Genomic DNA, 26337 nt, shown 5'->3' on the forward strand with positions numbered 1-26337 from the left:
ATTATAAAAGGGATTGGTAGGGTAGTCAGGCAGCAGTTAGTGCAATTCTATTGCAGCAACAGTGACCCGGGTTCAAATCCAATGCTGACTGTAAGGAGTTTGTATGTTCTCCCATGTCTCCGTGGATTTCCTCTGGGTGCTCCAGTTTCCTCCCACCCTTCAAACGTGTACAGGATTCGTGGATTAATTGGTGTATATGGGCGGCATGGCACTGTGTTACCTTTCTGTTTTACTTAAAAAAAATTGAACATCTTTTGCCCACGATAACATATTGGAGAACCTGCATTTAAGATGAGGAGGAGAAAGTTCAAAGAAGATGTCTGGGACAAGATTTTTTTTTTTTTGCACTGTGTAGTAGGTGCCTTGAGCATGCTGCCAGGAGCAGAGATAGAAGCAATGGTAGCATTTAAGAGGCTTCTAGATAGACACATGATGCATGGAATGGACATTTATGCAACATGTGCAAGTAAACACTTGGGCCAATGGGCCTGTTACCATGTTGTACTATGTTTTAAATGAATTGAAATAAATTTCAAAATACGACATGGTAACGGCCCCCAAGTGTGTGCTGCCCAAATACACACATGATCAATTAACGCACAAACCCAATACATCTTTGGAAAATGTCGGGGAACCGGAGGACCCTTGCAGACAAGGGGAAAACGTGCAAACTCCTTCCAGACAGCAGCGGATTTGAACCTGGGTCGCCGGCGCTGCAATAACAGTGCTGTCCTATATTCCATCACTCTCTAGTTGCCAGCATTAATATGTTAATCACTATCTATTCTTACAGCAGCCCTGAACTCACTCTCTCATACTTGTTCTCTATAAATGATGTATCCCTCCCTCTCCCATCTTCTCGGCAACATTTTTCTCCCATTGCCTGTTGTGAGAAAGGGTCTTGGACATGAAATATGAACTCTGTCCTTCCTTCTGTCCATGCTATTGCATGTTTCCAGCATTTTCTATTTTTGGTTCAGATGTCTGGCAAACGTTGAAGTTCTGATTTCCAAACTTCCATCGCAGGCAGGTTCAATTCGAGAGGATGAAGGCAAAAAGGTAAGAAACTGACTGCCCATTTATTGTACATGATTAAATCAGTAATATCAGAGTAGTGGAAGAAAATAAGCCCTGGATCTTTATTCAAATGGTGTCAAACCAAGTAACTGGAGGAATCAATGCTGGGAATTTTTTTTTAAATTAGACATACAGGAACTTCTGGCCCACAAACCAGTGCAGCCCCAATACACAAATTAACCTAAAAACTCCATATGCTTTAGCAAGGTGGGAGAAAACTGGAGTACCCAGAGGGAACCCATGCAGACACAGGGAGACCATAGAAACTCCTTACGGAGAGTCCCAAATATGAACCCAGGTCGCTGGCATTGTAATAGCATTCCTAGTTAACATTTTCAGGGTCACGACTCAGCAAGGATTTGGCAAGTGCAGTTGATTGAATTGAGAGTGCATGGTACAATGAGGTTAGAACCATAGGACCATAGAACGTGACAGCATGGTAACAGGCCCTTCGACCCTTCTAGTCTGTGCTAAACTATTATTCTGCCTAGTTTCTCTGACCTGCAACCATATCCCTCCCATCCACATAACTGTCCAATTTTATCTTAAATGTCAAAACTGAGCCAGCATTTACCATCTCAGCTGGTAGCTCATTCACACTCCCAACACTCTGGCTGTGAAGAAATCCCCCCCCCCCCCCACCCTAATGTTTGCCTCAAATTTTTCCCCTTTCACCCTTAACCCATGACCTCTGGTTTGTATCCTACCCAACTTCAGTAGAAAAAGCAGTTACTCTATCATATCTCCTCTTATTCTTTTATGCCCCAGGGAATAAAGTCCTAACCTGTTTAACCTTTCCCTTTTAACTCTGTTCCTGAAGTCCAGAAACATCCCAGTAAATCTAATTCAACTTATTCATATCTTTCCTGTAATTAGCTGACCAAAACAGCACACAATAATCCAAAGTTGGCCTCGCCAATGTCATGTACAATGTCACCATAAAATCCCAACTCCTATACTCAAGACTTGATTTATGAAGGCCAAAATGCCAAAAGCTCTCTTTACGACCCTATCCACCTGTGACGTCACTTTCAGTGAATGATGTATCTGTATTCCCAGATCCCTCTGTTTTATCTCACTCCACAGTGCCCTGTCATTTACTGTGAACGCTCAAATTTATATTGAGCCAAATAGGTATTCCCTCCAAGGTCGAGTGAGTCGTGTATAGAATGGGGATATTGTACATGGAATTTTAAGAAACATGAGTGATCACTCATTATAGCCGATGCAAATGGAAGTGGAGTAACCTCCCGCAATCGGTGTCATCGTGCCTGATTCACCTTGACCCAACTCTCTGATTTTTCCTTGCTGAACACCACACAAATCGCTTCAGAATGATCAGGAGAACCATCTCCAGAATCTGGACCTCTCTAAACATTTCTTAATTCCCTTCCAAATTCCTGCCCATTGCTCGTTTTATCTTCTGAAGGTCCCTAGCTGTTTCAGTGGGTAGCAGAGTTAGCGTTCCAGCACCAGTGATCCAGGTTCAAATCCGGCGCTGTCTGTAACCCATGCCCTGCATGGGTTTTCTCCAGGTCCTTCCCACCCTCAAAAAACATACTGGATGGAATTTAACAGGACAGGTTTCATAAGCCTACGGTCTTCTACCGTGCTGTACTGCTAAAATTAAAATATAAAAATAATTTTTAAAATTCATTACAGTAAAGAAAATATAGGCTGTTCAAATCAACCTGACTACATTTCTGCAATGAAGTGAAACAGGAAAGTCTATGGACGCTGTCCTTGTAGTGCAAAACACAGTAGTTCTGGAGACATTCTCCAGCATCCAGAGGAGGCAAATATATATAACCAATGTTTCCAACCCGAGTTCTTCATTAAGGAACGAGGAAAAAGCAAGCAGGTGCCTGAATAAAGTGTCATGTGGAGGGGGAAAGAAAGGGCAAGGAGGAGCACAGGCCAACATGCAAAAAAGCCAAGGATGGACATGGATAGGAGGGCAGGAGAAAAAAGCTGAGAATTGATTGGGGGAGGGAGTGGCTCCCTGGAGGAATGGAGATGGGGGGGTGCAGGAAAGGGAAAGAGCTGGAGGAAAGGAGACATGAGGGGGAGACAGGGATGGGGGGTGGGGGGCTAACGAAATCTGGAATCTTCAGTGTTAATGCCACATGGTTGCAAGAGTGACCAGATGGAATATGAGGTGTTATTCCTCTAACTTTTAGGTAGTCTCAATTTGGCAGTTCAAGAAACCATGGAAAGATATATCGGCATAGGAATGGGACAGGGAATTGAAATGTGTATTAACTATTTTTCTTCAAGTATCGCACCATGTGAAAGTAGGGCAAAAATAAATATTTCGTTTGAGGATAAACAAACTAATTAAAGCGTCGTAACCTCTGGTAGGTAGGATGCTAAAGAAGAAGTATTGTACATGCACATTCATTGTGCAAGGCATTAAGTATGTCAGTAAGCAAGTTATGTGGCAGCTACGGTTCATAAAGCTTCGTTGAGGCTGCCATTCTGGTCGCCCCACTGCAGGAAGGATGTGGAGGCTATGGAACTGGATACAAAAGAGATTTACCAGAATGCTAGTGGATTAGTGGATTAGAGCCCACCTCACTGACAAAAGGCAAAGGAGGAAAAACCCAACACCCAACCCCAACCCACCATTTTTCCCCTGCAGCCGCTGCAACCGTGTCTGCCTGTCCCGCATCGGACTTGTCAGCCACAAACGAGCCTGCAGCTGACGTGGACTTTTACCCCCTCCATAAATATTCGTCCGCGAAGCCAAGCCAAAGGAAGTGGATTAGAGGGTATGAGCTATGGGGAGAAGTTGTACAAACTGGAGTTGTTTTCTCTACAGTATCAGAGGCTGAAGGGGGACCTGATAGAGGCATTGATAAAGTAGACAGTCAGCGTTTTTTTCCGAGGATAAAAATGTCAAATACCAGAGGACGTTCACTTAAGGGAGAGGGGGTGGGAAGCTTGAAGGAGATGTGCCAGCCGATTATTTTACACTGGGTGCTTGGAAAGGGCTGCCAGGTAATGTAGAAGCTGTTTAAGACGCTTCTAAATCGATTGGTGACTCTAGGGGATAGAGAGATATGTATCATGTGCAGGGTTTGAGTTTAATTTGGTCAGTGCGGACTCATGGGCATGGAACATTACAGTACAGAACAGCCCCTTCAGCCCACGATGTTGTTGACCTATGGAAACCTGCTCCACAACAATCTCATCCCCTTCCACGCCGTACATCCATAAACCTCTATTTTTCTTACATCCATATGCCTGTCCAAGGGTCTTCTAAATATCCCTATTCAACCAGTCTCCACCACCACTCCTGGCAATGAATTCCAGGCACCCACTACTCTCTGTGTAATAAACCTACCTCAGATGTCTCCCTTAAACTTTCTTCCACTCACCTTAAACAGATGTCCTTTGATATTGGTTATTGTTGCAGGAAAAAGGTGCAGGCTGTCCACCCTTATCTATGCCTCTCATTATCTTTTATATCTCTATTAAGCCACATCACTCCATAGGGAAAATCCCTCATTCTGTTCTAAGTACTGGTTCAGTATTTTGAAAGTAAATGTTGAGCATGGGAAGAAACACCCAAAATGGATTTTAACTAATTTGGATTTACGTTAAATTACCTTTAAGGACCCTGGGGAATTACTATGTATCTAAGTAGTGGAATTAAATTGCAAGTGTGTGTATGAAAGCTGACAGATGTTCTCCATCTTTTTTTCAAGGAACCAATAAAAAAGATCCAGGTCCAACACAGAGACTCTACTGGAATTCTGACTGTGACTGTCGGTTCATCTGTCAACATGGCATGAAAGATCTGAGCATTCATCGCGCTTCAGGATAGGGGGCAATTGGAAGGAACAGCTTGTGGGCTACGGTAGCTGCAAAGTGTCGGATCAAAGTCAATAAATACAATGGACCAGCAAAACAGCCGAGAAGATCACTGAGGTTTCCCTTTCCTCGATTGGCAACATTTACCAGAAGCTTTGCTTACATCGGGGTAAAACAATTAAAGAGGGCTCTTTCTGACCACCACACAGTATCTTTGACCCACCTCCATCAAGGAGATGGTACAAGAACATCAAAAATCGGGACTGCCAGGCTGGGAAATAGCTTGTTCCCATAGGCTGTGAGATTGATTAATAGTATCCTGTAACCAAGTAAATCATCCCAAATATTTATATGCAGTCATGTGTCGCTTAAAGTCCATGTTATGCTCTGTGGCCGTTGTGCGAACACCACATTATATACTTAGCAAAGCTGTATGAGATGCTGTGGTGAACCTGTATTGACTAAATAGCCAAGAAAATGTACACATTCAGTACTATATTTCAGCTAATGTATCTGGCAAGGTAATAGATAGATAAAGTAGGTTAATACTGGACATATAATATTGTATACATAGGCTAATATGTAATCTGTAATTACTACAATTGGAGTTTGCAGGGCTCCAACTGTGCTAAGGACAGATTACATACTATAGGTTATATATGTACTGTACCATTATACGCCTGGCAGCGCAATCACTTTGAATACATGGGACATGAGATACGTGCAGGAAGCTGTTGCATTCGCTACATCCGGTTACGACCGCTATGACCCTTTCTCCATTAAGTAAATCACAAAATTCTGTAGACACTGTGGTTGAAGTAAAAACACAAAATGCTGGAGAAACTCAGCAGGTCAAACAGGGTCCTTTATGTAGCAAAGGGAAAAAAAAATGCATAACCGACGTTTCAGGCTTGAGCCCTTCATCAAAGTATGAGAAATCGGGATTTATGAACTCTGTTACAACCTTATGGGACCATGGACATATTTTAATTATTTTTTTTATGTGTATTGGTTATTATTTTGTGCTGTGTCTGTATGTGTGTGCTCTGTTGTCCGAAAGAAATGCTGTTTCATCTGGTTGTATATGTACATTTACCCCTCCATAAATCTTCGTCCGCGAAGCCAATCCAAAGAAAGAAGAAAGATATGTACAGTCAGATGATAATAAGCTTGAGCATTACTCCACTGTGCCCCAGACTAAAAATGTTATGCACAATTTCAGATCACTGAAAGAAATTTAATCGAGCATTGAGAAGGGAATTAGAAAACAGGAAGAATAATACTGAAATCTACACGAATAGTTCTTATGCAAGATACCTTTCACATTTCCCACAATGGGAGCAAAAAGGGAAATAAACAGCTAACAAGGCCGTAATCAATGGCTGCTCATCTGAATTCTGAACAGATTCTGATTAGCAAGCACAAGAAAACCACCGGAAAGCCCAAATGTACAAACTATGAAAAATGACAAGCCTCATCCTTGCCAAAACATTAACAATTGCCTCCTGCAACAACAGCTTGATGTTGAATCCAGGCCACAATTGCCAAGACAAACAGAAAATCTGATTGAACAGTAAAAATTACAAAGTGGGATACCAAGGAATAATCATACCCAAACTGTGCATTTTAAGGGGAAAAAAATACTGTCAGCTACCAACCGAAGGCAGAGGTATTGCTCTACCCAGCCTTTTGATGAAAAGGCAAAGCAAAGCCAGGTGTTGTACATGAAGACTGATCCACTGGGGCTTAGACCTACTCCAGCGCAATATAGTGGCAAGGCTCCAACTGTAGAGACACATACCACCCAAATGTTACCTCAACACAGCTCCAAACAGCAGACAATGAAACCTGTCAGCCTGTCTGTTGCACAATGCCTGTTATCGTTCAGTCATTAAACAAAATGGAAACAATCCAACATTTATATTCAGAAGGATTCTCAGCTTCAAAGCGCATCTTGGCACAGGATTCCGGCAGCCACCCAAAGCACTTGGGGATACATTCTCCCACACCTGTGCTCTGCCTGCAATGACCCCCATGAGCTCACTGTCTGGGTACCTGCTCTCCGGCTGCAGTGTCCACCCCTAGCTCCTGGTTGCATGCCACTCCTAATTCTCCTTCCCGCACTGAACTGTCCATCCACGGCCTTCTCCATCAAACCTTAGCACAGAAACATGGCCTTCGGCCTATCTAGTCTGTGCTATCTCTTATCCTCTCTTGTTCCACTGACCTGCACCCTATCCTTCCATACCCCTCCCATCCATGTACCTGCCTAAAATTTCCTTCAATGTCAAAATCGAGCTCACATTCACCAGTTCCACACACCCACCATTCTCTGTGTGATGAGAGTTCCTCTAATATTCCCTTTAAACATTTCACCCAACCTCAGTGGAAAAAGCCTGCTTATGTTTACTCAATCTATACTCCTCGTAATTTTGAATTCCTCTATCAAATTCCCTCCTCATTCTCCGACATTCCAGGGAATAAAGTCCTAACCTGTTTAATCTTTCCCTGTTACCCAATTCCTCGAGTCCCAGCAACATCCTTGTAAATCTTCTCTGCACCCTTTCACTCTGAGTAAGGCCAGGGTGAGGCATATCACAAGCTCAGAGAACAGCAAATCATATTTGTCTACTCAATGGCAGAAACTGTGAGTTTTTCAGTTTCAAGTAACTCTTACATCCCACATCCCTTTTTCCAGTCCTCTCAAATTTTGTTGCCTACACACAGACACACGATCCCCCATTTGATTCCATCTGCCCTTTGCCTTTCCCCTTAAAGGTTCTCATTACCATGTTTTTCCTCATCTGATTCAACACTGGTGGCCTTTGTCTCCCCAGCTTCTGTTTCAACTCTGCTCTCCCCTTTCCCCATTCCTCACCTTGATTGTTTCCTTCTCCACATCCACCAATCATCTACCTGCCTCGGCCTCCTGACTTCACCCTTCCCTCCTGCCCGTCATTCCTCACTGCTCCTCAGTACACCTAGCTGGCTCACCCATCAGATTCAAGTTAAGGTCCAAATTTATTGTCACAGTTCCCAGATAAAGTAATTAAAGTTGCTTTACAAGCAGACCAGTGAACACCTTGCATATAGTATAAAAGTGCAGAGTCACAGAGAGAGATCAGCTGGTGCAAGGCAAGAGCAACATTACTTTAATATCCTTCCTCTCCACTCTCAGTCCTGATGCAGGGTCTCCACCGGAAACATTAGCCACTTTCAGGTGGAAGAGCTGGGAGAATGGGGCTACGGAGCCGGCTGTGGGTGTGTGCGAAGCGACATTCAGGTGGCAGCGCTGAAGGCGCTGTTCTGGCACTTGAAAGGTCCGCAGCGGGGAGAGGCGCTGCGGAGCAAACGTCGGCTCCTGTCGACCGTGGCCGTAGTCCCGCCCGCATTCAGGTGCCAAGGGGGAGTGCTCGGAAGCAGAAAATACACCTACCCGAGGAGGGTTGGGTAAGTATTCCTCGGGTCAGGGTTCTCCACTTTCAGGTGGCCTCCCAACAGCCGCATTCAGGTATTTTCGGCGGCTTTACGTTGGGGTATTCTGGCCACCTGAAAGCGGCTATTGACGATTCTTTCCCTACCCATCATTCCATGCCTGACCTGCTAAATTCCTCAACTTGGTTTTGTTTGTTTTTAACAATTGCGACAGAGTATATAGAGGTTTTTGGGAGATAAGTTGGGAAAGGTTTGTTAGAGCAGGTCACACACAAACACTTTAAAACACAGAATTTTTGCAGGAGCTTTTACAAGATGCTCAGACTCATGATGGACTGTTATTTGCAAAAGGCATCAAATGTAAAAACAGGCAGTAGCAGCTTTGTCTGGAAAACAGAACTTACTGTCTGGAAGGTCATGTGATCTTTGCAGGCGGAGAGCAGAAAAAAGAGGCTTTGCTCTCAGAGAGGAGGGAGTGAGAGAGAGGAGAGAGACACAAACATCGGTTCAAGAGGGACAAGTTGGCAAGCTTTGGAAGACAGCCTGGTCAAAGGAGAGGACTGGCTGTCCAGCGTTTCCCTTGGAATAGAAACAGAAAGGAATTCTGTGGTGATGTGAAACAAAAACCCTTCTGAGTGGTAACCATTTGCCTGGTGAACTTTATCAATGTTAACTTCTGTGCACAGTACAAGAATTGCCTGCAACCAGTGAGATTGGACTGTGAACCAAAGAACTTTGCTGAATTTACACACACATTACACACACATGCGCTTAGCATTAGGTGAAATGAGTCAATAGAGGTAAGATAAAGTTTGATTCTATTTTCATGTTCAAAGATAATTAAGAGCAACTTTTGCTGAAGTAACGCTCTGTCCTGGTGCTGGGTTTTGGGGTCCTCTGGACTCGTAACACAATAGACTCTTCCCATTTCCCAATATACACGTGCTGTTAAATCAAAGAATTTATCACAAAATAATCCAATGTTGTCTGTGGAGGCAAACAGGCAGGGAAGGAAAATGTTTGGCAAGCTCCTGACTCCCTATATCTTGCAAGTTAAATAAAACTGGAGAGGTTTAAACAACAAAAAAATTGAAAATTCTTTTTATTTTTATTTCAAATCTCAAACAAAGCAATAGATTAAAGACATCGGCTGAAAATATCAACTCATGCAAGACACAGCAGCAAACATCTCTTGTGCTTCACTTGGGGGCTCAAAGAGGGTTGGATTTAGGGATGGATATTGTGGTCGCTAAATGTACCATGCAAACAGCCGCAAATCAAACATTCCTGTAGCCGTAAATGTGGCAACGTGGGCCATACAATGTACGAGGAGACCAAAAGCAGCATTCATAAAGTCTGGCAAAATCTGTGACACTTAAGGTCCCTCGAGGTTCAATGTGAAGACCACAATGTCTCAACTAACCCATTCGTCTCAGAAAGACTTGCAGTGATCTCAGTCAATTTTCAAATGTGCTCTTCAATCGGTAAAGATCACCAGTCTGAATAATGTGGGGAAACTGCTGATAGTTCAAGGGGAAACATGGATATGGAGGAGAATGGGGAGGTGGAGGGGGTGCGGTGGAATTAAAGTACAAGTTATCCACGTTGCCACCGATCAGAAAACAGTTGATGCTGGAGTTAATCAGAACCAGGCTTTGAAATCTACACCGTGAATGAAGCTCTTCATATACTATGCGGGACAAATTTGCTGCAGATTTTTTCAGAAACTTGTGGTCTCAGAATAAGAAATAAAACACGTGAGACTGACATGAGAGATAATTTCTCAGTGTGTGGTTGATCAATGGAATTCTCTGCAGAAGCACCTGTGATCAACCTATATTATCTGTTAGCCTGAGGTCCTCCTCCCCTTTCTCCCTCCTGTCCTCCTCCTCCTTCCCCCCCCCCCACCTTTTTATTCAGGCGTCTACCAATTTTTCCACATTCCCGACGAAGGGCTCAGGCCCGAAACGTTGACTGCCATTAACTTCCTCTGGATGCTGCGGGATTTGCTGAGAGCTGCACTAGGCCGCCCAGCACCTGCAGATTTTCTTAACTATCATGAAGAAGGGAATAGATTTCTCCACACAAAGACATCAAGAGGCAATGAGGAGAGTACGAGGAAAAAGAAACGGAGATAGAAATATCATCCATGATCATACTGAAGGGCAGGACAGGCTCGGAAGATGCAGGGGCCTACTCCTGGACCTATAGCTACTCATCCTTTAGAAATGGCAGACAAAGAGAACTTCTGTGGATAAAGTGAAGAATATTTTCATTTTGTTAGCTCTACCTACTGTGACATAGATATTTGGATTGGGGAAAAAAATATCACAAGAAAATCTGCAGATTCTGGGGTCTAGTGTAATACACAAAAGTGCAGTGGGTCACATAACATCCAGAGGCAGTAAAAGGCCAAAACATCGACTGTCTCACACTTCCTAAGGCTCTTGGATTTGATTCTGAGTTTCTCCAACACTTGTGTATTGCACATGCTTATACAGCTGGCTTACCCTTTGAAATCATACACTGGCTCAGAAGTGTAAAATTCAGCTTGGATTCACATCTGGTCATGTCACCTTCTTCAATCTAACTCTGCATTTTAACTGCTGAGCACATGGAACCTCCAAATAGAATTGGTGCTCACTCAAGAGGTCAAACGATTAACTGCCACCATTTCCTGAGCAGCGCGACCCTTCGTCTATGAAGCAGTGCCTACATCCTTCAGAAAACTAGTTACCAACTAGTAAAACTCGTGTTCTAGAGTAGCCATTTTCAAACAATGATGACCATCCCCCCCCCACCCACACCGGCGCAACAACTTATTTAAGGGAAGGGGGCAACAGACTGAAATCATAAATGTTTTAATTTTTTTTGTGTAGTCAGTAGGAGAGAAGTACAGAAGAAACTGAGTGAACTTGACTGCTTCTCAGGGGAGGAGGCCCATAAACTTTGAGCGCATCGGTTGGAAACAGCTGCTCTGGAGTTGCTTGTCCTGCCCTTCAGGTTGCAGTCCACTTGCCAGCATATTGATGATTCTCCATTCTCACTCGACCCAAGTCTACGGGCCAGCATAGGCCTGGGATCTGCACGATGAGGTTATGTTCATCACTATACCATTCCTTGTTTCTCCCAAATATGTCCTTCTCTCTGCTCTCTACGAAGAAACATCTTACACAAGGGTTACTGTGGGAATACAATTTTCTTTTCTCAAAAAAAGTGTCCAATCAGGGATTTTTTGTGGAGTGCATCCTTTGTTGTGTTTTAATTCCAAGCAATTCTTTCTTCAGATTTCAGAAAAAAAAACACTTACCTGTTTAAGTGAGGCTTCTGTTTTCTCCGAACATGACCTTCTGGCAGGGCAGGTTTGTGGTCTGGCAGCAGGCCTAAAGAAAGCAATTAGTGGAGCTGCATTTTATAGACTGTGAGTGTTACCTGAGCATATAAACAGTAAAGTTCCCACACACAGAAACCCAAAATGCACTGAAAAACCAGCCGCAAACTTGCATAAACACGGTTGCCAGCATCTTTTTGTAAAAAAACTCATTGCATCATTGGTAACTGCACTTTAAGGTAATCTTAGTCACTGAATCTTGCCTTAAGCAAACCATTTTCTCGAGCAACACCCTTTCCTATGAAAATCGCTACCAAAGCCACAATCCCGCAGATCATAAACCGTGAGTGTGTGTGTGGGTATTGCTCACCTTGCACGTTCGCTCTTTCACACCCGCACCCAGTCCTGCGCGCACAAAAACATCAAGTTCATGTTTATTGTCACAGAGACCAAGATAGAGTGATAGAGAGGATGCTTTGAGAGCAGAGTACTTTTAGGTCGTGACTACTGATAAACATTTCATGCATGGTATAAGGAAGATACAGCTCAAAAGTGCTAAATTACAGAATCAGATGGTGTGGAGCAAAGGAAGCAAGATGCTACTACTTTGAGGGTCTTTCAGATGTCTGATAACAGCAGGAAAGAAACAGCCCTTGGATCTCGAGGATGCCGGAGCTATACACAGAGTCAATGGAGGGGAAGTTCTTTTGCATGGCATCCTGTGGTGCATTTACGATTTTCTGAAGGCTCTTGTGGTCTTAGGGAGAGTAGTTCCCAAACCGAGCAGTGATGATTCCAGACAGGATATTTTCAAAGGTCCATCTGAAAGATTTGGTCAGAGACATTGGGGATGTTCTAAATTTCCTTGGGCTTCTGAGGAAAGAGAGTTTGTTGATGTGCTTTCTTGGCCAGAGTGGCAAAGTGATCGGACCAGGACAGATTGTTGGTGATAGTCACTCCAAGGAACTTGAAGCTCTCCACCTGAGCACCACTGATAGAGACAGGGTCTACAAACCCCACACTCCCCCCCATTTCCTGGTCAACCACCAGCTCCTTTGTTTTCATGACAGTGAGGCAGAGGTTGCTGTATCAAAGTTCAGATTTATTGCCAGAGCACATACATGACATCACATACAACCCTGAGATTCTTCTTTTCAATTTTTTAAAAAATGTTTTAATTTAGACATTCAGCACAGTAGCAAACCATTTCAGCCCACGATTCCTACATCCCATTAACCTAGACTTTTTGAACGGGGGGAGGAAACCAGAACCCCGGGGGAAAACCCATGCAGACATGGGAGAATGTACAAATTCCTTACAGACAGCATGGGATTTGAACCCCGGTCCCGATCGCTAACGCCGTAAAGGCATTGTGCGAACCACTATGCCACCCGTGCAGCCCCTTTCCTGTGGGCCAGAAAGAATTTCTACTTATTGGTAGTGCAAACAAAACTGTTCTCAAGAAAAAACAGAAAAATGTTATCAAAGAAAAAATGTAACAACAACCTAACAATATAGAAAAAAAATTCAGTAGCAAATAGTGTGTAAACTCAGAGTCCTTAAATGAATCTCTGGTAGAGTTTGTCGTTGAGGACTCTGACAGTGGAGGGGTAGCAGCTGTTCCTGAACCTGGTGGTGTGAGTCTGGTGACACCTAAACCTCTTTCCTGATGGTGGTAGGGAGGGCAGGGCATGTTGTGGGTGGAGTGAATCCTGGATGGTAGTGTTCCCTGGAAAAGTTCTTGATAAAGAATTTTGCTTGTGATGTACTGGGTTGTGCAGTGCTTTCTGCTAAGATAGTGCCATGCTGTATGTCACCAGGCTCTCTGTCTCCTTCCTGCACTCAGTCTCATCTTTGATATCTCCCCTACAACGGCGCTGTGGTCACCTGCAGACTGGTAAATGGAGTGACAATTCAATTGCAACTCCACGTATAAGTAAGTCTGCAGGTGACACACAGCATCGTACAATTCAGAGTGAAACAGCATTTCAAGGAAATAAAGAAACATAACCAATGTTTCAGGCCTGAGCCTTTGTCAAAGTATGAAGTTTGACTTTGATGAAAGGCTCAGGCCCAGAATGTTGGTTAGATATCTTTGCCTCCTATAGGCGCTATGGGACCTGCTGAGTTTCTCCAGCACGTTTGTGTGTTTACAATTCGGAGAACAGCTCCATACAAAGCATTACAAGCCCTGCTTGATTTTCTGAAGCCCTTTCACACTGGCACCTTGTCCCAGTAATTGATCGGCCAATCTACCGGTTAAGGGTCCAGTGTGACAGCTCTTTAATTGGCATACAGGCATCATCAGACACTGGATATGATACTACCTGGCATCCCCGGCATCTGATGACGCCTGCGTGCCAATTAGCCCAATGTGAAAGGGGCACTTGGTATCCTGGGACAAATGGGTGACCGTGCTAATGTGTGAGTGCAGGAACATGAAGGAAATAAAAGATTAAAAGATTTAAAAGAGGGTATTAACTTTGCCTACCTATATAAACCTTTATAAATTTCTAGACGACCGTGGGAGTCGCAGTGGGAGATAGAGAGTGAGCGAGACAGCGGATCTGCCATCCAAGAATTCCGTTCACAGACAAATCCCTCTATGAGTGCTCCATGCATACAGCCCTTTCCCTGCCGCAAGGAATTCTGGGAGGGCAGGTCTGCCATCGTTCTTTCTCAGTCTTTATAAATTACACGCTATTGCCAGTAGGACTTTCCCACGATTTTTTATAAATTTATGAAGGTTTTGAAGGTTATGAAGGTGCATGAGTTTTTCAAGCAAGGAAAACTGCCTCAGGACTTTCGTGATGCCATCATCATCACCCTGTACAAAAACAAAGGCGAGAAATCAGACTGCTCAAACTACAGGGGAATCACGCTGCTCTCCATTGCAGGCAAAATCTTCGCTAGGATTCTCCTAAATAGAATAATACCTAGTGTCGCCGAGAATGTTCTCCCAGAATCACAGTGCGGCTTTCGCACAAACAGAGGAACCACTGACATGGTCTTTGCCCTCAGACAGCTCCAAGAAAAGTGCAGAGAACAAAACAAAGGACTCTACATCACCTCTGTTGATCTCACCAAAGCCTTCGACACCATGAGCAGGAAAGGGCTTTGGCAAATACTAGAGCGCCTCGGTTGCCCCCCAAAGTTCCTCAACATGGTTATCCAACTGCACAAAAACCAACAAGGTCGGGTCAGATACAGCAATGAGCTCTCTGGACCCTTCTCCATTAACAATGGCGTGAAGCAAGGCTGCGTTCTCGCACCAACCCTCTTTTCAATCTTCTTCAGCATGATGCTGAAACAAGCCATGAAAGACCTCAACAATGAAGACGCTGTTTACATCCGGTACCGCACAGATGGCAGTCTCTTCAATCTGAGACGCCTGCAAGCTCACACCAAGACACAAGAGCAACTTGTCCGTGAACTACTCTTTGCAGACGATGCCGCTTTAGTTGCCCATTCAGAGCCAGCTCTTCAGCGCTTGACGTCCTGTTTTGCGGAAACTGCCAAAATGTTTGACCTGGAAGTCAGCCTGAAGAAGACTGAGGTCCTCCATCTGCCAGCTCCCCACCATGACTACCAGCACCCCCACATCTCCATCGGGCACACAAAACTCAAAACGGTCAACCAGTTTACCTATCTCGGCTGCACCATTTCATCAGATGCAAGGATCGACAATGAGATAGACAACAGACTCGCCAAGGCAAATAGCGCCTTTGAAAGACTACACAAAAGAGTCTGGAAAAACAACCAACTGAAAAACCTCACAAAGATAAGCGTATACAGAGCCGTTGTCATACCCACACTCCTGTTCGGCTCCGAATCTACCGGCATAACCTACGGCTCCTTGAACGCTTCCACCAGCGTTGTCTCCGCTCCATCCTCAACATTCATTGGTGCGACTTCATCTCTAACATCGAAGTACTCGAGATGGCAGAGGCCAACAGCATCGAATCCACGCTGTTGAAGATCCAACTGCGCTGGGTAGGTCACGTCTCCAGAATGGAGGACCATCGCCTTCCCAAGATCGTGTTATATGGCGAGCTCTCCACTGGCCATTGTGTCAGAGGTGCACCAAAGAAGAAGTACAAGGACTGCCTAAAGAAATCTCTTGGTGCCTGCCACATTGACCACCGCCAGTGGGCTGATATCACCTCAAACCGTGCATCTTGGCGCCTCACAGTTCGGCGGGCAGCAACCTCCTTTGAAGAAAACCGCAGAGCCCACCTCACTGACAAAAGACAAAGGAGGAAAAACCCAACACCCAACCCCAACCAACAAATTTTCTCCTGCAACCGCTGCAACCGTGTCTGCCTGTCCCGCATCGGACTTGTCAGCCACAAACGAGCCTGCAGCTGATGTGGACATTTACCCCTCCATAAATCTTTGTCCGCGAAGCCAAGCCAAAGAAAAGAAGGTTTATATAGGTCGGCACAAAACCAGGGGCTGAAGGGCTCATAGTGTTCTGTACCTAATAGTTCTTCTTCTTTGGCTTGGCTTCGCGGACGAAGATTTATGGAGGGGGTAAATGTCCACGTCAGCTGCAGGCTCGTTTGTGGCTGACAAGTCCGATGCGGGACAGGCAGACACGGTTGCAGCGGTTGCAGGGGAAAATTGGTTGGTTGGGGTTGGGTTTTTCCTCCTTTGTCTTTTGTCAGTGAGGTGGGCTCTGCAGTCTTCTTCAAAGGAGGTTGCTGCCCGCCGAACTGTGAGGCGCCAAGATGCACAGTTTGAGGCGGTATCAGCCCACTGGCGGTGGACAATGTGGCAGGCACCAAGAGATTTCTTTAGGCAGTCCTTGTACCTCTTCTTTGGTGCACCTCTGTCACGGTGGCCAGTGGAGAGCTCGCCATATAGCATGATCTTGGGAAGGCGATGGTCCTCCATTCTGGAGACGTGACCCACCCAGCGCAGCTGGATCTTCAGCAGCGTTAATTATGTCATAATTAGGCATGATACACTAATCAGGATTTAGGGCAGGTCCACCATCGCTCGATGCATTACTCAGATGTCACCAGTGGGAGATAAAATCCCCTATCCCCGGGGATACCTTGTGATGAGTGTGAAAGGATACAGAGAACGGTGGTGAAAGGCAAAAACAGCTTCCTTAACTGATTCACTGAACAGCCAATCTACTGGTTAGCCAGTGTGGAAAGGGCTTTGGAGATGTGCAAACTGAAACCCATCACTGACTTGTGCTTCCTCTAGATGGCATGTTTCACCTGTTTTTGAATCAGTCAGTGCTGTCAGGAGAGCAAAATGAAAAGGTCACTTGTGAAAAGGACTTCACTGCCTTGAAAGCTAGCTGTTGATTGGGGGGGAGGGGGGGAGAGGGAGGGTCAGGTTCTGCACCAGCAGAATGTGCAGAGCAGGTGGTTTTCTACCTCTAACACAACCCATGACCATCAACACCTTTCGCCATCTGCAGGATACTGACACCGGAATTGAAACTTTAAATGCCAAGAATCAGGAACTGATACAAAATGCTGGAAGTGGAGATTTTTTACAAGGGGTTAACAATCCCACGAAAATTTTCTCTTAAAATGTTACCTGCGTGCCTTTCGGTTTGCTTGTCCCACCTAACAGTATTTTTTTTGGGGAGTGGGTTGAATCGACGCGCCATAAAGAGCAATTGGCAGTCGCAACACGATTTGTGCATTTAACTTTCTTCAAAACTTCCCCTCTCATCCTCAATGAAGAAAAAGTGTTGCTTGGTGAAGCATGGACCCAGATCAATAAAGTAATAGGTTAATACACAAAAGTGCTGGAGAAACCCAGCAGGCCACACAGCATCCACAGGGGAACAAAGATATATGACCAATGTTTCAGCCTGCACCCTTTGTCCAGGTACCATGCCTTGGGTTTCTCCAGCACTTTTGTGTATTGAAGTACAATCACAGCATCTGTAGACTTTCTTGTTTAACTCAATACAGTGATAGGCTCCTTCTGGGTCTCTGTGTGGTGACATCATGTTATCCACTTCCAAGATTAATGTGGGTGGGGTGTGAGGAGATCTAGCAGTTCCAAGGTTGGCTTGGCTTTGTTGATGCACAGCTGGGTCCAGTGATGGCGTGCGTGCGTGTGTGTGTCTGTCTGTCTGTTCACAGCAACCCATGCTGTATCACAGACGTGTGTCATGCATGAGGAGGGGGAAGCCAGCGGGTCTCCAAGGATGATCCGGGGGGAGAGGGGGGGCGGGGTTGGGGTGTTTAGAGGGCAGCTGGCACTTGGATCATTTGCAGTTTTCTGTTATTTAAATGCAGTCAAATGTTCAGCATTTGAATTATACAAAAGAAATCCTTTCTGAGTTCCAAAAAGTTTCAGAAGAGCCAAATAGTAAAATAGACAATATTCTAACAACGAAGTTATGACGTGTCTTAATATCTCCACATTGGAAGATGCCATACTGGCTCTTATGTATGTACTGCACCCTTTCCCTTCTAAAACATACATCTCCAGATAGGTCCCATCCCCAACACACCCTCCTGCCCCTTCTCCTAACTACTTTGGCATATTTATCCACGTCTTTCCTCAGCCTTTCTGGATTCTGCTTCCTCCTTTTCTGGCTGGTGGGGAACTTATTTTTGCATCATTGGGGAATTAAGGGTTATGGGGAGAAGGTGCTGAGTCCACGGCCAGATCAGCCCTGATCTTACTGGATGGTAGAGAAGGCTCGACGGGCCAGAAGGCTGACTCCACACAGTAGCCCATGAGCCCCCCCACCCCCAACAAATGCACCAATTGACATACAATCCCCAAGGGTGGGAGAAAAGCAGAGCATGCAGAGGAAATCCATGCAGACACAGGGAAATGTACAGTACTGATTTCGAAGCCGGGTCACTGGTGCTGTAATAGCGTTATGCCGACTGCTACTCTAACCATCCAGCTCTTATTTCTTCTCTCCTTATCTCAAGTAATATTTATTCAATTGTCCCTGTCATAACAATTTTAAATTGATGGTATCTTGTTGATGCAACAGTGGAAATACTATTTCAAAATTTCCTTCAAACCACTCCTTTTTGAATATTCTGCCTCTTTGTTCCAATGAAGAGTTCACTTTCCACTGCTTCACCTTATAATTATCCTTGGGACCACCACAGTAATCATTCTGGACCCTCTCCATGACCTCATTCATTAGAACATCAGCAACAGGGGCAGGAGTTTATCCATCTGACCCATTGAGCCTGCTCCGTCATTCAATAAGTTCATGCCTGATCTGGCCGTAGACTGAGCTCCACCTACCCGTCTTTTACTCATCACTCTTCATTCCAATATCCTTCAAAAATCTTCCTGCACCTTTTTTTTAAATTATATTTTATTTAATTTTTAAGTGTGTGAATGAACACACACAAAGAAGGACTCAATTAATGTATATATGAATGTATGCAAAATACACAAAAGATTATACCCTTAAAATGCACATTAAGCCCAGAAATAACCCATCCGTACCTTAAGAGAAAGGAAAAGGAAAAGGGGGACGACATCAACATTTTATACAATCAAAAAGAGAATAAAACTAAAAATATTAAATTGCTAATAAGGGATGAACATTAAATACAAAATATTTAATAAATAGACTAAACTATCCGGGCATTTAAATAATTCAATAAGGCTGCCAAAGATCTATGGACATGTTTTATTTCTAAGATTATAAGTAATTTTCTCCAGGGAAATACAGCTTTGCAATTCCATATTCCAATAATTACTGTGCAAGAGAGAATCGGGTTTCCATGTTATCGCTAAACATTTCCTGGCTACTGCCAAAGAGATTTTAATAAATTTGGATTTACTTTTGGGGAAGTTAACGTTAATGACAGACAAATTCCCCAAAAGGAACAATTGCAGATCAAGAGTGAAGGCCACCCCTGTAAATTTTGTTAATATTTCCCCCAAATTTATCCAAAAAGGTCTTAATTTGATGCATAACCAGGTAGAAGTACAAAAGTACCAATATCTATGCCACACCTAAAACTTGAGATTTCCTGCACCTTAAATACATTTAGTGAGGCATTCTCTACTGCCTCATTGGGCAAAGAAGTCCACAGATGCACTACTCTCTAGAAGTCAAACTACTCCCCCAAATCTTGAGGTGACGCCTCCTAATTCTAGTCTCACCTGCCAGTGGAAACAATCTCCCTGTTTCCATCTTATCTCTTCCTTTCATGATTTTATGTGCTTCCAGAAGATTCCTCAAAGGATGTTCAAAATGTGGACGTGTGTGTGATCCCTTGGCCTCTCCTTCCTAAAATCAACGATCAACATCTCGCCCTTGGTGAAGTTGAGATCAAGATTGTTATTCGGGCACCACCCAGCCAGGTTCTCATTCTCTGCCTGCATTCTGAATCATCATTCATAGTGATTCGGCAAACAATGGTGATTTTTATAATGGTAACATGGCAATCTGACTCCCATCTCCTCATTGATAGAAGGTCTTCAGAAATGTAGAGCTGCATTCCACTTGAAAAGGTCACCTACAGTCTTAGGAGGGGATATAACACCTTCCTAAAAATCCGGCAGCCTTACTTAGAACAGATAGGTAGCTCACGGGTGCCACCATAGGGTTACGACAGTTGCTGATCAGCCAGCAAATTCTCTGTAAAGATTTTAACATTGTGATACCAGGACTGACGATGGGATTTTTCTCTTACTATTTCTTCATTTTTTCCCCCTGTTTAATTGAACTTATAGAAAGGGGGGGGGGGGAAAGGATGGGTCTTCTTGACGTTTGCATTTTGTACGGTTGTTGATTGTTAAATATATTTAAAAATGGTGGAGTTGACAGTGAATTTGTAGACTGAGTTGGAGCTGAGCTTAGCTGTGCAGTCATGGATGTACAAAGAACAGAGCAAAGGACTAAGCACGCAGCCTCGAGGTGTCGATGGCCAGTGAGGAGGAGGTGATGCTTCTGAGCCGCACTTTATGGGTTCTGCTGATGAGGAAGTCAAGGATCCAGTTACAGAGGAACGAACTGAGTCCTGACCCTTTAGCTTGCTCAAAGGTTTAGAAGGTATGATGGTATTGAATGCTGAGCTACAGTCAATGAACAACAGCCTTACATGGGTGTTTCTGCCAAAGGACCTATCCTATCTCAATCATACTCGCTTCTTCCCTCCTTCCATCAGGCAGAAGATCTTTCTTCCTGAACACCTTTGGGTGTATTTTATGGATTTTGGGCTGCTGATCAAGAAAATCACCAGTCATGTACTGTTTTTCCATATTATCTATTATTGCCCACAAAGCAAGCTGTTTAGGTCAGTCCAAGCTTGCCCGGCCATGCACTCAATGCTCTGCAAATGTTGTTTTCATAACATGGAAGGCATTTAAAAAGAGCACCAAGCTGAATGACCACAGGCTTCAAGCAGACAAAACCACGAAGCGCAACGTGTCATTGAAAATTCATTCTCTGCTTTCGCACTTCCCGGCTGATCTTGGTGCAGTCGGTGGTGAACATGGTGAAAGGTTTCACCAGGACATAGCAGTATGAGGGCAACTGGAGTCCATTAACGCTGGCTGACTATGGTTGGACACTGACATGAGAGGCATCAGATGCTGAGTACAAACGAAAATCAGCGGCAAAACATTTTTAGGTCAATTGAATTAAACCAATGTGTCAGCATTATTATGCGATTAAACGTGATAAATTCGATAAAAGTTCGTTTAATGTTTCTCCAGCTGCCTTCATGATACAGTAAACCTGAAAATATCTTTGCGCTTGAAGTTGTCTATCATAAACTCCATTTTTTTTCTGGAAGGAAACCTTTTGAAAAAATGTGTTGCCCAGTGATATCATAGAAAACTTTAACCCTGCTCACAAGTTGAGGTTAACCAACAACTGTAATACCATGATAAAAATGTAATAACGCAAGCAGAAGACAGCCAACTGGAGGAGCTCAGTTGGTTGAGGAGCATCAGTGCGAGGAAAAGAATGGTCAACATTTCAGGAAGCAAACCTGAAAAAAATGATTGTCCAGAGTATCAGACTCTTAAATGGGCCCCTCACTGGTCAAATATGACATTCTTGCTTTGATTAACTGTACTTTTCACTATACCCTGCACTTGTCTTGTAATACTATCCCTTGCACTTTTTGCCACAACAACTATAAGACAGAGGAGTGGAATTAGGCCATTCGGCCCATCCAGCCCACCCTGCCATTCCATCATGGCTGACTTATAATCCTCTTCAAACCTCATCTCCTGCCTTCTCCCCTCAACCCTTGATTCCCTTCCAATGAAGAACATATCTGCCTTAAACATCCCCATGACTTTGCCTCCACTGTTGTCTGCTGTAATGGATTCCAGAGATTCGCCATCCTCTGGGTAAGAAATTCCTCTTCATCTCTGTCCTAAACACAGACATTTTTGTATACTGAGGTTGTGCCCTCTAATCCCAGACTCCCCCGCCACAGGAAACATCTTCTCCACATCTATCCTATCCAGACCTTTCAGTATTCAATAGCTTTCAATGAGATCACCCCTTCATTCTTCTAAACGCCACTGAATACAATCCCAGATCTTTTAATTGCTCCTCATATGAATACCCTTTCACTCGGGGAATTATCCTTATAAACCTCCTCTGGACCAAAAGGTTTACCTTTACCTTTTATCCTATCTGGCATTGTAACACTACAGCCTGCACTTTTGTTTTATTATGTACTTAAAGTGGCTTGCCTGGATAACAAAGCTTTTTATTGTATCTCAATACACATAACAATGAACAATTCAACTCCATTAAGATGGGAAATTAAACCAGTGTCAACTCTAAATGAAGTCAAAGTTGTCCAAGGTTTAAAGATTGCTCTCAGGATGCCTGGTAAACTGCACTCAGAAGAACATCAAAGGTCAGATGTTCCAGTGGTTGGAGTCATACTTTGCACAAAAGGAAGAAAAATACAAGTGTCTGCAGACAACATACTGTGGTTGAAGTAAAAACACATTGCTGGAGAAAGTCAACTGGTCTAACTGTCCTTTATGTAGCAAAGATAAAGATACATAACTAACGTTTCGAGCTTCAGCCCTGCATCAAGGAATGGAAAAATGTCGACAGGTGCCCAAACTGAATGGTAGGGGAAGAGGTGCAGAGGGAAGAGCCTGGTCCCAAAGGCAAGAGTTTTCTGCAAGCCAACTTTCTGTTCTCCCTGACTTCCTTTTCCCCTTGTCTTCTTTCCTCCAGCTCTTCCCTTCCCTTCCCTTTCCATTCCATTCACAGAGCCACCCCCTCCTCCCCTGCTTGCTGACGTCCCCTCCCTCCCTTATCCACCTATCACCTCCCCCCACCACTGTGTTGTTTGGGCACCTGTCGACATTTTTTCGTACCGTGATGAAGGACTTAAGCCCGAAACCTTGGTTATGTTGCTTTACTTTTGCTATATAATGTGCCAACTGGCACATTCAAGGCTTAAGGAGTACATGCTGAGGGACAGCTGACTTGACACAGTCGACACGAGGGCGCTGTGGGGAAGGACCACAGTCTAGAGTTCTTCTGTCACCGGGCATTGAGGGGACTGAGACTGAGGGGAAGTCCCTTAAAAAGCATAGGCGTAGTACAAGTGGTGGCTATGGTGTAAATAAAGACAGTATGTAACAATATATAATGATGGGAATGTATGGACAAGAAACACTAAGGTTGCAAAGAGACTCATAATGGGTTTTCTTTTTGTCAATAATTTACTGAGAGTTTTTTGGAAAATGGTAATCCAGCCCAAGAACATCACTGGAGGAATTCTTTAAAGCGGTGTCCATGGCCCAACCACTCTCACCCATTTCAATCAATGATCAATTCCACCACCAATTCCCACATGTCAATGCCTGCTTGTAAGACCTAGATAACATTCAGACATGGGCTGGCAGGGAAAATTTGTGCCGCAAAATTATGATGCCATGACCATTCCAATCAAGGGAAAATCTAACCACCAACTCTTGGCATTTAATGGCATTAGCACTGCTGTTCAAGTGAACAGAACCTCAATGGTAGCAGCCGATAAATTCCATGGCTTGCAACAGGTCAGAGGCTGGGGATCCTGCAGAGATCATATAATCCCTTGATCCTTAATCTTCTGGACCTGCCTTCTGTGTGGGCCTGTATCAAAACCTTTACGTAGTCCATATAAACCACATCTACTGCCCTGCTTTCGTAGATAATTTCAGTTTTTTTTTAAATTAATTTAATTTTTAAAATGTAGACATACATCACTGTAACGGGCCATTTCAGCCCACGAGTCTGTGCCGCCCAATTTACACCCAATTAACCTACACCCCAGTAGGTTTTGAATGCTGGGAGGAAACCGGAGCCCCCGGAGAAAACCCATACAGACACGGGGAAAACGTACAAATGCCTTACAGACAGCACAGGACTCCAATCCCAGTCCAGTCCCTCCTGATTACTGGCACTGTAAAAGCATTGAGCTACTAACTCTCAAAAAAACTTTCAGATTTGTAAGGTACATAATATCCCCGACACAAAACCACGCTGAATTCTCATAATCGAATTTAAACCCTGTCCCCCAAAATACTCTCCAACTTCTTTCCTATCACCAATGTGAGGCTCACCAGAACACAATTTCTATTCTTATCCCTACTGCTCGTTTCAAACAGGGGAACACCATGAGCTGCCCATTTCTGGCTGTAACTGTTGTACAGTTATATCCTGCAGACCTCTGGAACCACACCTGTGACTAACAGAGAAAGAAAAATCAGAGGTTTGGAACCAGAATTTTTGGTTCACTGTTGGAATGAGCAAGAGTCTGTGGGGCTGCAGAGGCTGCGGGAGTGCTGGCGGCAAATCCACGGACACTCAGTGTCTCTGAAGGGACTCTCTTACTTTTACTAGTCGAGGTGAGAGGTAGTGGTGTATATTTGTGTGCTTTCACAGCAGGCAAAAGTTAACAAATTTTGTGCTAAAAACAGAACCTTTAAGCCCATCATTTGCCTTGCTTCCCTCCACACCTTGGGACAGATTCTGTCATGCCCTAGGGATTCTCAAGGTTCAAGAACAGCCAATTGGCTCTTGAACCTCCCTGTCCTACATGACTGCAAGGCATTCTGCACCAGCCATCCTCAACCTTTTTTTCAGCTATGCCCGTACTTCCCAGTACTCTCTTCAAAGTTTATGGGGACCCCTTCCCTGTGAAGCAACCAAGTTTTGGTTTCTTCCATACTTCTCTCCTACCAACTACATTAAAAAAAAATTAAGTTACATGAGGTGAAAAGAAAATAAGGCTTTTACTTAAATGTGCTGTGGTTCAATTTTTACTGTGAAAAATTATCATTTAATTATTTTTCTCTTCCTTTCATATCTTAGTTTATTTTTCTTGTACATTAATGTTGTATAAATTATTGTGGGTGTCTTAAGTAACTGGAAAACTATGACAAATAAGAGTTTCACTGCATCTGTACATTGTAAACTTCTATGGGACCACAAAAAGACCTGTCTGCACTATTGAAACACCACTTATTTTCTTGCTGCAACTGTGAATATTATTTATCTATATATCAACAGAAATATAAAACACTACAGCTCAGAAACCGGCACTTTGGCCCATCTAGTCCATGCCAAGCTATTTTTCTGCCTAGTCCAATCAACCTGCAATCAGACCATTACCCTCTGATCCATGTACCTGTCTAATGCTCTCTTAAATGTTGAAATTGAACCCGCATTCACCACATCCACTGGGAGCTCACTCCACATTCTCACCACCCTCTGAATGAAGGAGTTTCCCCAAATCCTCCCCTTAAACATTTTACCTTTCACCCTCATCCTCTGCCCTCTTGTTCTTGTCTCATCAAACCTCAGTGGAAAATGCCTGTTTTCATTTACCCCTTTTAAACTCATCATAAATTTGAATATATCCATCAAATCTCGACACTCCAGAGAGTAAAATCCTAGCCTGTTCAACCTTGCCCTGAACTGTGTTCCTCAAGTTCCAGTAAATTTCCTCTGCACTCTTTCTAATCTTATCCTTTATATTCATTATCTCTTTCTGTTCTCAGGTAATTTTATGTATGTCATTGTACTTTGCGTATTTATGTACCTGTTTGGATGCAGCAGCAGGTATGAATTTTAGTGCTTGTGTACTTACATGTATGAGAATAAACTCATTACCCTTACTTATATAACAAATTATTTAGTGTGCTCTAACATTTCTAGTGCTTCTCTTTGCTCCAGAATGTTTGCAGACCCTTCCCTTAACTTCCCAGCCTCTGTGTCTTTCTCCCTGATGAATACCAAAGAAAACTAGAAGATGCTGAACTGAGAGGCCATGAGTATAAAGGGCCTGAGTACAAAGAGCAGGAGAGAGAAATCTGTAGTGACAGGCCACAGGATGACATGCTACGTGACAGCTTTGAGTTGCTAGACTGGCCCGTATTCAAAGATTCAGTAACCAACCTTAATGATTACCCCATTGCCGCCACTGACTTCATCAGAACGTGTGCAGAAGACTGTGTGACAAAATCAGCACCCAGTGCGCATCCTCCCCCCACCCCCACCCCAACCAGAAAGCAATGGGTGCCTGACAAGGTACACTCACTTTCAAAAGGCAAAGGAACAAGTTAGGCCACCCACCCCTTCACAAGAAAGCTGGGTAAAACAAATACAAGGCTATCTGTCGGAGGAACCAAGAGACGTGACTGGGAAGGGATTAGCACATGAAGAATGCATGATGCCTCCTGAA

The 26337-nt window shown here is 43.9% G+C and overlaps 1 protein-coding gene across 4 annotated transcripts in view; it reads right to left on the reverse strand.

Moving 5' to 3' along the window:
• The window catches only part of mrps18a (mitochondrial ribosomal protein S18A), a 136526-nt gene that overhangs the window by 58149 nt on the left and 52040 nt on the right, over window positions 1-26337 (reverse strand). For 3 of the 4 annotated variants that reach the window (XM_069887802.1, XM_069887803.1, XM_069887804.1), the window contains exon 5: window positions 11639-11711. In XM_069887802.1, coding sequence (XP_069743903.1) covers window positions 11639-11711 — 73 coding nt within the window. Of the gene's footprint in view, window positions 1-11173; window positions 11412-11638; window positions 11712-26337 lie in introns of those variants that run through there. The other variant, XM_069887805.1, reaches the window with a different exon arrangement.

This window comes from Narcine bancroftii, chromosome 6, assembly GCF_036971445.1.
Source record: "Narcine bancroftii isolate sNarBan1 chromosome 6, sNarBan1.hap1, whole genome shotgun sequence".
Taxonomy (NCBI): domain Eukaryota; kingdom Metazoa; phylum Chordata; class Chondrichthyes; order Torpediniformes; family Narcinidae; genus Narcine; species Narcine bancroftii.